Genomic DNA, 13,368 nt, shown 5'->3' on the forward strand with positions numbered 1-13,368 from the left:
GGAGAAACATAGAGATTAATATTTCTATTTTATACAATTTAAGTAGAAAAAAACGTTGTAATGTTAAGATAAAAAATATGTAATTTAATTTAAATAACGGGGATATAACCTCACCTTGACCTCCATGCGACCTAAAGGGGCGGGGCCTCTCTGGGTGACGGACAGCTGCCTCTCCAGCTCTGAGGAGGGGGCGAGCCCAGATAGGGCGGGGCTTACAGAGAAGCTGAACTCCGATTGGTCAAGGCTGGCTCGAGGGGGCGTGGAGCAGGAAGTGTCGGACCTGGCGGGAGTGGGCGGGGCTGTGATGTCATCAGAAGACAAAGGGGTGCGGCTTCTTTTTTTCTGCCTGTCGTCGGGCAGAACATCGGAGTAAAGTGACATCATGGAGGAGGAGGGGGGGGGGAACAGCTGGGGTCTGCAGGGGGGGGGCGACTGCAGGAAGTCCTGCGGTAACTCTGAGCTGAAGAAGGGCATCTGAGAGAGACTGCCCTCGCCCCCCCGAGGACCTGAAGGGACTCCAACTCCCAGCATGCCTTGCTGCTCCTGCTCCAGTCTCTGCTGCATGGCCCGGTGGCGCTCCACCTGACGAGGGGGCAGCGGGGTAATTAGTTATTAACACTTTATTAACTCTTAAACTCTGCAATATGAGGGTTCCTTATTGTTCCTTATCTCTTTATACACTATGATCATGACTGTATTTTTGTGTGTGTGTGTGTGTGTGTGTGTGTGTGTGTGTGTGTGTGTGTGTGTGTGTGTGTGTGTTTCACAGTTTTCTTTGTGTGTGTGAGTGTGTGTGTGTGTGTGTGTGTTTCACAGTTTCCTCAGTGTGAGTGTCGTGTGTGTTTCACAGTTTCATCAGTGTGTGTGTGTGTGTGTGTGTGTGTGTGTGTGTGTGTGTGTGTGTGTGTGTGTGTGTGTGTGTGTGTGTGTGTGTGTCTCACCTCTTGCATCAGCTGCACTCTCTGTCTCTCCTGTTGCTCTCTCAGTCTCTCTCTCCTCTCTCTCTCCTGAAAGCCTTCACTGAACGGATTGTTGTCGTCAAAGTTCACCTGCAAAAAACACAGCGTTCAGAAAACATGACATTAACACCTGTTGGAGCTATTTATAGATTTGTATTTCTTAATAGTCTAACATTTATCTCTTGCTATTGTTGTTTGTAGGGGTTGACCGATTATCGGCCTGGCAGATTATCGAGGCCGATATTCCGCATTTTACAGATTATCGGTATCGGCCTTTTTTAAATCAAATTGCAGATACGACTGGCTCTGATGCGGCCGTTTCTCTGGCTGCAGCCACCACTCTTTGTTCACGAGCAATGTCCCGCCCACAGCGCTATCTGATAGGATATTACTGAAGTGTCAATCAACACTGAAGATTCTACAGGCGGGAACCAGCCAAAGAGGCGGGACCTTCTCAGAATAGAGGCAGGTGCGAAGAACGCAGACACAGACAGAGGCAAGCAGCAGCAGTGAGCGGTGTTTCCAATGTAAATCAGTTGAAAGCCGAAGTTCAATAAACATCCCAATCCCCTATGCTGAAGTTGCAAAAACAGCACGATCTTATGATCCAATTCTATCAGTTTCCCAGTTACAAAGGGACCGGGGGGGGGCAGGTAGCGTCTCGCAGCGGAGAAACTGGGACGCGCTGGGACGACTGTGACGGCTGCTAGTGGAGCCTCGCAGCAACTCTGCTTTCTGCACCACAATCTGGTGCTGCTGAATTGGGACTACTAAATGAGTGAGACTCAAATATCAGAAGTTCAGAACAAGTTTTAGAGTTTTTATTTTTAACTTCATTTACTTTACTCAGGGTCCCAGAGAGGAAACCAGTTTTAAGATGTTGAAAAGTTCATTAAACATAAAAAGGCATTTCATAGAAGTTATGTTATTCTACATTTTGACACCAAGATTTTCTGATTTTACTGCAAATGTATTTCGGTTCCAAACATCGGTTATTGGTCTCCTTGATTACTAATAATTGGTATCGGCCTTGAAAAAGCCATATCAGTCGATCCCTAGTTGTTTGTATTACATTTCAAGTTTCACTACAGGTGCGTTACCTGAGAAGCTCCATTGGCCCCTGCTGCTGCGGGTGGGGGACCCCGTGGCCCTGCAGTGATGGGAGGAGTCTGTGTTACTGAGGGGATTTTAGGCTGGGAGGGAGGCATCTGAGGAGGCATCTGAGGAGGCATCTGAGGAGGCATCTGAGGAGGCATCTGATTGGGCATCTGAGGAGGCATCTGTTTGGGCATCTGAGGAGGCATCTGAGGAGGAATCTGAGGAGGAATCTGAGGAGGCATTTGATTAGGCATCTGAGGAGGTATTTGAGGGGGCATCTGAGGAGGCCTTTGAGGGGGCATCTGAGGTGGCATCTGGTTGGGCATCTGAGGGGGCATCTGAGATGGCATCTGGTTGGGCATCTGAGGGGGCATCTGATTTGACAGAATAAGAGGCATTCTCTGCCCTAAAACCCCCGAAGCCCCAACGCCCCCCGGGGTCCAACCAGGGGTGTTTGGTCTGAGTGTTTGTACGGGGTTTCCTGGCAGGGGCAGCAGGGGCATCTGTGGGGGGCCGCCGGCTCTCTGGTGTTTACTCCTGTAGTCCTCAATCAACTCAGAGTGATCTTTCTGCTGCTTACGGATCTAAAAAGACACAACAACAAAAAACACACTCAGGTCAAATCAGCCGTTTCTGCTGAGTCAGTGTTTCTGATGAATCAGTGTTTCTGCTGAGTCATTGTTTCTGCTGAGTCAGTGTTTCTGATGAGTTAGTGTTTCTGATGAATCAGTGTTTCTGCTGAGTCAGTGTTTCTGCTGAGTTAGTGTTTCTGCTGAGTCAGTGTTTCTGATGAGTCATTGTTTCTGCTGAGTCGGTGTTTCTGCTGAGTCAGTGTTTCTGCTGAGTCAGTGTTTCTGATGAGTCAGTGTTTCTGATGAGTTAGTGTTTCTGCTGAGTCAGTGTTTCTGATGAGTTAGTGTTTCTGCTGAGTCGGTGTTTCTGCTGAGTCGGTGTTAGTGTTTCTGCTGAGTCAGTGTTTCTGCTGAGTCGGTGTTAGTGTTTCTGCTGAGTCAGTGTTAGTGTTACTGCTGAGTCAGTGTTTCTGCTGAGTCAGTGTTAGTGTTTCTGCTGAGTCAGTGTTTCTGCTGAGTCAGTGTTAGTGTTTCTGCTGAGTCGGTGTTAGTGTTTCTGCTGAGTCGCTGTTTCTGCTGAGTCGGTGTTTCTGCTGAGTCGGTGTTAGTGTTTCTGCTGAGTCGGTGTTTCTGCTGAGTCGGTGTTTCTGCTGAGTCAGTGTTAGTGTTTCTGCTGAGTCAGTGTTAGTGTTTCTGCTGAGTCAGTGTTTCTGCTGAGTCAGTGTTTCTGCTGAGTCAGTGTTTCTGCTGAGTCAGTGTTAGTGTTTCTGCTGAGTCAGTGTTAGTGTTTCTGCTGAGTCAGTGTTTCTGCTGAGTCAGTGTTAGTGTTTCTGCTGAGTCAGTGTTTCTGCTGAGTCAGTGTTAGTGTTTCTGCTGAGTCGGTGTTTCTGCTGAGTCAGTGTTAGTGTTTCTGCTGAGTCAGTGTTAGTGTTTCTGCTGAGTCAGTGTTAGTGTTTCTGCTGAGTCAGTGTTTCTGCTGAGTCAGTGTTAGTGTTTCTGCTGAGTCAGTGTTTCTGCTGAGTCGGTGTTAGTGTTTCTGCTGAGTCGGTGTTTCTGCTGAGTCAGTGTTAGTGTTTCTGCTGAGTCAGTGTTAGTGTTTCTGCTGAGTCAGTGTTTCTGCTGAGTCGGTGTTAGTGTTTCTGCTGAGTCGGTTATTTTCTACCTGCTCCAGCTGTTTCTGCAGCGCCCCCTGCTGTTCGCTGACGCTCCTCATGGTGTTGGCGTCCTCCTCGGTGAGTTCTCTTCCTGCCTTCCTGGCCGTCCTCTGTTTGGCCGACAGAGACTTCTTGGTCTTCCTGTGCCCCGCCATCTTCTCCTCCAGGAGGCGCTGTTGCATCTGCAGGAGGCGCTGCGTCTCCCCGAGCCACTCCTCGTATTGTCGTCTCTGAGCTTCGTCTGAAATGCATCATAACGCAGGGGTGTCCAAACTTTTTTCACCAAGGGCCACATACAGAAAAATATACGAAGGTCTGGGTTACTCTAAATAAAGGTTGTGATGAATGCACTCACTGCTGAAGCCCGGGCTGAAGTTGGGGGGGTTCGGTCTCACCAGCCGGGGGGGCAGCTTCCCGTCCTGACAGGAAGAGGAAACACACACTTCCTGTTTACCTGAACTCACTTTACAACCAGGAAGCACTTTGCATCTTAAATACTTAGGCTGCAGTCGAATAGTCCAAAATCATCGTCTGTCCCTATGGTCTGTCCCTATGGTCTGTCCCTATGGTCTGTCCCTATGGTCTGTCCCTATGGTCTGTCCCTATGGTCTATCCCTATGGTCTGTCCCTATGGTCTGTCCCTATGGTCTGTCCCTATGGTCTTTCCCTATGGTCTATTCCTTGACCTCTGAGTGAAAGGTCACGGGGTTAAGGAATAGCGGATAGGAGAAATCAAAAGGACTTAGGAGAAGAGACTGCGGTACTTTAGAGAATCGAATGCACTTTCACTATCTGACGTGTTTATGATGCGCCAGCGGACGTCCTGAATGTGCGTCTGCTGCTGTGGGGAAACTATGGAAACTACAGTGTTCTATACAGCGGACTACAACATGGATGTTTAATAAGAACGAGGGACTCATCTAGAGACTCTGCACCGTGCTCTGATGCTGTTGCTTTATGAACAACAGAGAAACATATTCTTCATGACCAAAGTTGGAATTGAAATAAAAAGGAAAGTGAAACTTCTGCTCGTCACCCTCTCCCTCCGGTCCACATTAATACAAATGATCCCAATACGTATGATTGATGAAAAGATCTTAAAATCAATACAAATGTATTTATTATAAACGTTAGTCCTTAACACCTATCACTGTGTACATCATTCAAACATCTTTTAAAAGATGAACTAACCCCACACAGCTCAGTGAAATGTTGACTTTATTTGATCATTTCAGTAAAAACTAACGTTCATATTTCTCTTTTTGATTATAATACTGATGAACGTTCAAAACAAATCACTTTGGCAACTTACCACATACGTTTTAAAAAACTTAATAAGCACCGTAACTTTCATGATATCATTTCTCCGTCATAATTGTTTGTGTCCGTGAACGGCCGACTGTTGTGTGACGGCAAATGCTGCGGCTGCAATGCATTGTGGGGCAGCATTATCAGGGTATATGCAGGAATCCTGAAGTCAAATTTAATACCTTTTAAGACCTTTTTTAAGACCCTTTCCATACGTTTTAAGACCTCATCGCAACTTTGAGTTCTAACCGGTTACATTGGCGACACACTTTACCTCACATTTACTATATTGATTGTAAGATAGCAAAACTAAACAGAGTGCAGACAGACTACTGAAGCCTCCTTTCCACATGAACTTCAACCTCTCTGTGAAGGTCAGGTTTAATGCAGTATGCTGCTTTGTTGCTTCTGTACTCTGTGCTCTTTCATTCCAGTGAAACTCCTCTGAAACCATTAGAAACCAGTATTTGACCAATAAAAAAAACAATTGACAAAACTTTGAACTATGAAATACATTAAACTTTGGTGAGCTTCAGCGGGGTAATGCCATATAGGAGCTCCCTCACAAATACCAGGGGTTAAATTGGGCTGGGGCTGTCCGGGGCTAAGCCCTGGCACATAGGACGATGCTCTGACGTCATCACCCTCACACATTTGTCATATGTTTACAAAAAAGGATATATATGTTAAGACTTTTCTCGTTCTTAATATAGACTATATTTAGGGTCTATATGTGTTGACTTTACTTTAAAATAGCAGATCTCTGTGACCGGATATAGTTTGGCTTAGACCCCGGCCCCACGAGGACGCATACGGTAAAACGCATACGCAAACACAAAAAAGGCTTCCGTTCACACGCATTCGATTCATTAATGTGTCCGTTCACACTAGACCGCTGGAAATGCTGGAAACGATGTAGTACATATGTCAGGCCTGTAAGTGGCGCTGCTGCCGCCCGAAGTACACCAAAAGCAGCGAAGAAGAACCCGGAGCATGGTTGCCATGGTTACCCTTCTGTTTATTCTCCGCGGTGGACGGCGTGTTCTCCTGCTGTATCTCTCAGGTAGTCCACCAGCAGATGAAAAACACCCACCTCTCCGCCTCTTCCAAGGAACGAGGGAACCGTGCGGCAGTTTCCGTAAAAAAAAAAATTCCGCCGGTCAACATGTCCGTTAAAGTTTAAATCTTCCGTACAAAATTAGGAAAGTGCCGGTCAGAGGTCTTCCTTGTTATTTATTGAGCTTTAAAACAAATTGATAACGACTCTGTTCTCTGTATAATAATATAATAATATTTAATAAACGGTGACTGCCTCTCTTTTCCTCCACCTCTTCTGACAGCCCAGCAGCAGCAGGAGACGTGGGGAGAGGAGACGTGGGGAGAGGGAGGCGGGGCTATTTCATCGTTATCCGAAAATGATCATATAGGGCACACACGGAGCCGTTGGACCCCCCGGACCTACCCACCTTGGGACCCGTTATTGTTACCGTAGTCGATTAGTGCCACCCCCCCCCCCCCCACAGAGCGGAGCAAGGCAACGAAACTTAAAATAATAAGCAGCATTTTACGGCGCGCTATGCATGGGGCCGCCTTGGGGGGTTTCCCGACATGTCGTTTCAGTAAATTAAAGGGTGTTTCATGTTGTCGTTGCTGTGAACCTTCTTAATACCTTGGAAAATGCCGTTTAATACATTTTAATACTTTTTAATAGCCTTAATTTTCGCTAAATTGATTTATCAACTTTTAATACTTTTTAAGACCCCGCGGACACCCTGATTATCTCCTCTCCTTTCGGTTAGGGAGGTCCAGTGGTTCCTAAGCTAAAGGAGGTTATAAAGGAAGTTTGAAACCTCCTTTCCTTTCATCTAGGGAATTGGAACGGCACTTATCATGGCTGCCACTGAGGGACCCAAGTAAACACACTTTATATCTGCTGTAACTCACCTGCAGCACCATGTGTGGAGGGGGCGCGTCAGGACCTGGGGCCACAGGGGCCACAGGGACCACCGGAGCAACCGGGGGTACTGGAGCCTGCTGGAACCTGACACACACACGCATTCAATAATTAATATACAGAAAAAGGTGTATACATTTTGCATCTATTAAAGTGCACGGAGAGACATTTATGTCAACAGGAGAAGCAGATACAGTGACACTGGGCAGCTCTGTTGTGATTGGACAACGGCTAAGAGATGTCCCGCCCCCTTACGTACAATATGTTGGAGCGCTAGCCAATAGGAGCCTGAGTGTTACATAGTGATGTCACTTTTTAAACTTTATGTTAAAACTACAGGAAAGGGAAACCCCAAAACGCAGCATAGGGTCTCTTTCATTTCGACCATCATTTGTCTAGAAGGGATCTTTATGTATTTTTTCAGATCTTACTGTAAACTACAGCAGGCTTACAGAGAATATTGTATTGTCTATGATTGTATACATTTGAAAAGCTGAATAATAAAGTATTTAAAAAAATAGGGTCAGGCCGACGATGAGCGTCGACACGCCCTACTCGGATCGGTGTGTCCGCACCTTTTCGGCGCATTCGGCCAAAGGCAGTCGGCGAAATAAATCACTCCGATTGGCTGTTCAGCTATCGAATCAGTGAATGAGAAGAGAAACGGAAGTGAGGGACCCAAACAAACCATTAAGAAGGCAAATGTGAGATTTGATTGAACTCCAGCTCTGGACTCAGGTTGGGGAAAGCCCCGTGAGCTCCTGCTGGAGAGGGAACATGGTTTCTGTTTGTTTATATCACGCAGTCTGTCTTCAGGTTGTTTCCTCTTTTGAGTGACGAATACACACTACCGCCGCCTGCTGGTGAGGAGAGGTATTGCCACTCACGCATGCGCAGTTTGTACGTGCTTCTTGGCCGTCGGCTGAAGTCTTTGCGGTGTGTTCCAGTGACACATGGCCGAGACGCAGAGACGCAGAGACGCAGAGACGCAGAGACGCAACAGTCGGGTCCGTCTGTGTCAGTCCTTTGTTGTTAGATTGGTGTGTCCGGGCCTTTACTCTTTAAGTAAATAATGTGCGTACCTGTTGATGCCCATGGGGTTGAGTCCCAGGCTGCTCTGCGTCATCACCTTGTTGATTCCCTTCAGAGCCACCATCTTTGCCTTCATGATGGGGTCTGAGATCGAGTCGAAGTCTGCAGGAAACACAGAGAGAGAAACACGAGTCCTTTCAAATTAAAAGCACACGAATGGAGAAAATCACAAATGCCTTAGGGCTTCAGAAACCAACATGTTGAATAGAGATGGATGTGTGTAGTATACACTTCATACAATATGATCAAGGTCAAGTCGCCTAAACTCACCATGTCATCTTGATTCATTAGTTTATTCTTTTGTCCCCTTAAAGGCAGGGTAGGTAAGAATGGAGAAACCAGCTTGAGTACGCTAGAATCTGAAAGCACGCAGTAGGGTGGTCCTTAGTGCCATGTACATTTTACAATTCATTTATTTTAAGCTCCAACCACCGGAATCCGTTATGATAGTCAAGAAAACTCTCCTGGTGAATGTTTTCCTCAATCTGACAGCATGTACCCCCCCTCATCGACCCGGGCTGCCTCACCAGCAGCTGCAACTGAGGCTGAACCTCCAGGTCGATGAGGGAGGGGTAAATGTTGTCAAACTGAGGAAAACATTCACCAGGAGAGTTTTCTTGACTAATAGAATGAATTCTGGGGGTTGGAGCTTAGACCACCCTACTACGCAGCCGAAAATAATCTGCCCCTTCCTTAAGACTTCCTCACAGAGCCCCTCCTCCAACTCACGAACGTGCACATGACCAATGAGGGCAGAGATCAGTCTGTGCACAGATGGAAGGCTGACAGGCAGGTAGGCCATCCAGTTACTTTAGCCGGCTCAGATGATCGGTCGTGCTTTTTACAGAACTACGGCTTCCACAGATGACATGTATTTATGTATTTATTGTCAAAGCATTTCATGTATTCATTGCTCGGGGTGTTAAGAGCATTCCATGGAATATAACAAACAGTGTATCTGAAGTGAATTACCTCCCCCACCTTGAATTGTTATTATTTGTGTCTATGCATGTTTTCTTGTTGTGCTGTTTTTAACGTTTTGATCTTGTCAATTATTTCTGAACCGGTTTTGCACGATGATCAGGTTTTTTTTGTGTTCAACTTTTAAGGCAACTTTATTCCCACTTACTGTAAACCACAGGTTTGACTCTCCTTTTTGACATGTAAGGTCAAAAAGACCTCCTTTACACAAAATCATGATCATGAAAAATGATTTCAAAATCGATCCCAGAAGACCAGATGCTATACATTTGAAGAAACTAATTTGAAGGAGTACGTGCTAGAGTTTGGGAAGTATAAGGGGAAACATTTTGAAATGTTGTTCTTATGTTATAAAGGTAAAAGCACACAACATAAGTGATAGCAGTATAAAAAGCAGAGGAAGAAAAAGTTGTATCTCTATTTATTTTTGTATGTGGCTCTGTCCTGGTTCTGGTCTTACCTATAGGGGGGGCCCCTGGGTCGTTGGGGCCCCTCTGTCGGATCAGCGCCTGCATCTGTTTCTGCTGCTGCTGCTCCTGGCGCTCCTGGTCCAGAAGGTCCTGCAGGAGGAGAGGCTGGTCCTGAAGGAGGAGGTGCCTCTGCTCCAGATCCTGCAACTGGAGCTGGTTCTGGATCTGGTCCGCGATCTGTGTCTCGATCTGGTTCTGGTTCTGGATCTGGATTTGGATCTGGTTTTGGTTCTGGTTCTGGAGGAAGGGGCCCTGGTTCTGGGTGGAGGTGCCCGGGTGAGGGAGCTGGTTCTGGGGGGGAAAGAGAGTCGAGGGAGGGGGTCCAAACGGTCTCTGCTGGAAGACGGGCCGCGGAGCTGAAGCAGGGAAGGGAAACGTTTAGATGTAGAAACTGTCGTGTCGAATGTTCACATAATCATTTAATATATAGATGATGTCTTGTGCTCTGATTGCCTTTTACTCGTTTAAATTGTATGTTGAATCCTATATGTGTTTAACAGAGACATGTCTTTACTTTTCAGGAAGGGCAAAAGGTGGATTAGCAAATGTTTAAGGACTGGAGGGTTTAATAATGATGGGATGTTTAGATGATAACTAAGAGGATGTAAGGGTGGGACCAGTTGGATATTTTCTCTCTAATATACAGTTGCAAGAAAAAGTATGTGAACCCTTTGGAACTTCCTGGATTTCTGCATCTAAGTCACAACAAGAGACAAACACAGTCTGCTTAAGCTAAAACCAAACAAACAATGATATGTTTTTATGTTTTTATTGAACACACCATGTAAACATTCACAGTGCAGGGTGGATGTGAACCCTTGGATTTAATAACTGGTTGACCCTCCTTTGGCAGCAATAACCTCAACCAAACGTTTCCTATAGTTGCATATCAGACCTGCACAACGGTCAGGAGGACTTTTGGACCATTCCTCTTTACAAAACGGTTTCAGTTCAGCAATACTCTTGGGATGTCTGGTGTGAGTCGCTCTCTTGAGGTCACAGCATCTCAATTGGGTTGAGGTCAGGACTCTGACTGGGCCGCTCCAGAAGGCCTATGTTCTTCTGTTGTTGATTGACTTCTGTGCTTTGGGTCGTTGTCCTGTTGCATCACCCATCTTCTGTTGAGCTTCACTTGGTGGACAGATGGCCTTAAGTTCTCCAGCTAAATGTCTTGATCAACTTGAGAATTCATTTTCCCGTGGATGATGGCAATCTGTCCAGGCCCTGAGGCAGCAAAGCAGCCCCAAACCATGATGCTCCCTCCACCAGACTTCACCGTTGGGATGAGGTTTTGATGTTGGTGTGCTGTGCCTTTTGTTCTCCACACATAGCGTTGTGTGTTCCTTCCAAACAACTCAACTTTGGTTTCATCTGTCCACAGAATATTTAGCCAGTAGTGCTGTGGAACATCCAGGTGCTCTTTTGCAAACTTCAAACGTGCTGATCAGAAAACATTTTATGACCAACTTATGCAGAAATCCAGGTAACTCCAAAGGGTTCACAAACTTTTTCTTGCAACTGTATAATGTTTCAGTAAGCCATTTATCCTCTGAGGATGAAGCTGCTCTGTTCCCGCATTTGAGATCGATTTCAATTATATATTCACTTTCTTTATTACTTTATTAAATATAACAAAAGAAAAACTTGGTCAAAAATGGTCCATGGATTATTCATCAGTTTCTCTTAAGAATTTTCTCCACAGAAACAACATTTGGAAATTTGCAAAAAGAACGTTTCTTACCTCCAGCCATGGGGGTCTGAACCCTAGGAGCCATGCCTGCTGACAGAGCCTGTTCCTGGGTCTGGAAAGCCGGTAGAGCCCCTGATATTGATCCAGATCCACATCCTGTTTCAGTCTGGGCTCCATCCAGAACTTCCTGTTTCACCTGAGCCAGTTCTGACTTCCTGTCCCCCGCCTCCTCCACCTGCTCCCCGAGGTCCAGCTCCTCGTTGAACATGTCCTTCTTGTCCTCCAGGTTCAGCTCCGGGTCGGCGTAGGCGATCAGGTCGAACTTCCCCGACAGCAGGAAGTCGTCCAGGTGGAGGTCGTTGGTTCCCAGATCCAGGTCCTCTTTACCTGAGAGAGGAGGCAGGAAGTGACGTCATTCGAATTAAAACAGATAGTTTGCAGTGTAGTAGGAAAAGTCAAAAGAATTCAAGATGACTCAACAGGACTCAAGAGAACTCGACAGGACTCAAGAGAACTCGACAGGACTCAAGAGAACTCAACAGGACTCAACAGGACTCAAGATGACTCAACAGGACTCAAGAGAACTCGACAGGACTCAAGAGAACTCAACAGGACTCAAGAGAACTCAACAGGACTCAAGAGAACTCAACAGGACTCAACATGACTCAAGAGAACTCAACAGGACTCAAGAGAACTCAACAGGAATCAACAGGACTCAAGAGAACTCGACAGGAATCAACAGGACTCAAGAGAACTCAACAGGACTCAACAGGACTCAAGAGAACTCAACAGGAATCAACAGGACTCAAGAGAACTCAACAGGACTCAACAGGACTCAAGAGAACTCAACAGGAATCAACAGGACTCATGAGAACTCGACAGGACTCAAGAGAACTCAACAGGACTCCACATGACTCAAGAGAACTCGACAGGACTCAAGAGAACTCAACAGGACTCAAGAGAACTCAACAGGACTCAAGAGAACTCGACAGGAATCAACAGGACTCAAGAGAACTCGACATGACTCAAGAGAACTCAACAGGACTCAAGATGACTCAACAGGACTCAAGAGAACTCGACAGGACTCAAGAGAACTCAACATGACTCAATATGACTCAAGAGAACTCAACATGACTCAAGAGAACTCAACAGGAATCAACAGGACTCAAGAGAACTCGACATGACTCAAGAGAACTCAACAGGACTCAAGATGACTCAACAGGACTCAAGAGAACTCGACAGGACTCAAGAGAACTCAACATGACTCAATATGACTCAAGAGAACTCGACAGGACTCCACATGACTCAAGAGAACTCAACAGGAATCAACAGGACTCAAGAGAACTCGACATGACTCAAGAGAACTCAACATGACTCAATATGACTCAAGAGAACTCGACAGGACTCAACATGACTCAAGAGAACTCGACAGGACTCAAGAGAACTCCGGAGAACTCAACAGGACTCAAGAGAACTCAAGAGAACTTAACAGAACTCAAGAGAACTCAACAGGACTCAAGAAGACTCAAGAGAACTCAACAGGACTCAACAGGACTCAAGAGAACTCGACAGGACTCCACATGACTCAAGAGAACTCAACAGGAATCAACAGGACTCAAGAGAACTCGACATGACTCAAGAGAACTCGACAGGACTCAACATGACTCAAGAGAACTCGACAGGACTCAAGAGAACTCCGGAGAACTCAACAGGACTCAAGAGAACTCAACAGGACTCAAGAAGACTCAAGAGAACTCAACAGGACTCAACAGGACTCAAGAGAACTCCGGAGAACTCAACAGGACTCAAGCGGACTCAACAGGACTCAAGAGGACTCCGGAGAACTCAACAGGACTCAAGCGGACTCAACAGGACTCAAGAGAACTCAAGAGAACTTAACAGAACTCAAGAGAACTCAACAGGACTCAAGAAGACTCAAGAGAACTCAACAGGACTCAAGCGGACTCAACAGGACTCAAGAGGACTCCGGAGAACTCAACAGGACTCAAGCGGACTCAACAGGACTCAAGAGAACTCAAGAGAACTTAACAGAACTCAAGAGAACTCAACAGGACTCAAGAAGACTCAAG

General features: G+C 46.2%; 1 protein-coding gene across 2 annotated transcripts in view; it reads right to left on the reverse strand.

Moving 5' to 3' along the window:
- The window catches only part of LOC307026582 (histone-lysine N-methyltransferase 2C-like), a 96,867-nt gene that overhangs the window by 21,025 nt on the left and 62,474 nt on the right, over nucleotides 1–13,368 (reverse strand). For both annotated transcript variants that reach the window (XM_079662099.1, XM_079662098.1), the window contains exons 49-57: nucleotides 11,330–11,665; nucleotides 9,579–9,944; nucleotides 8,128–8,239; nucleotides 7,036–7,132; nucleotides 4,139–4,202; nucleotides 3,792–4,024; nucleotides 2,060–2,641; nucleotides 942–1,049; nucleotides 115–582 (exon numbers count right to left, since the gene is read on the reverse strand). In XM_079662099.1, the coding sequence (XP_079518225.1) occupies nucleotides 115–582; nucleotides 942–1,049; nucleotides 2,060–2,641; nucleotides 3,792–4,024; nucleotides 4,139–4,202; nucleotides 7,036–7,132; nucleotides 8,128–8,239; nucleotides 9,579–9,944; nucleotides 11,330–11,665 (2,366 nt within the window). The remainder of the gene's footprint in view (nucleotides 1–114; nucleotides 583–941; nucleotides 1,050–2,059; nucleotides 2,642–3,791; nucleotides 4,025–4,138; nucleotides 4,203–7,035; nucleotides 7,133–8,127; nucleotides 8,240–9,578; nucleotides 9,945–11,329; nucleotides 11,666–13,368) is intronic.

This window comes from Notothenia rossii (genome assembly GCF_949606895.1).
Source record: "Notothenia rossii genome assembly, chromosome: 12".
NCBI lineage: Eukaryota > Metazoa > Chordata > Actinopteri > Perciformes > Nototheniidae > Notothenia > Notothenia rossii.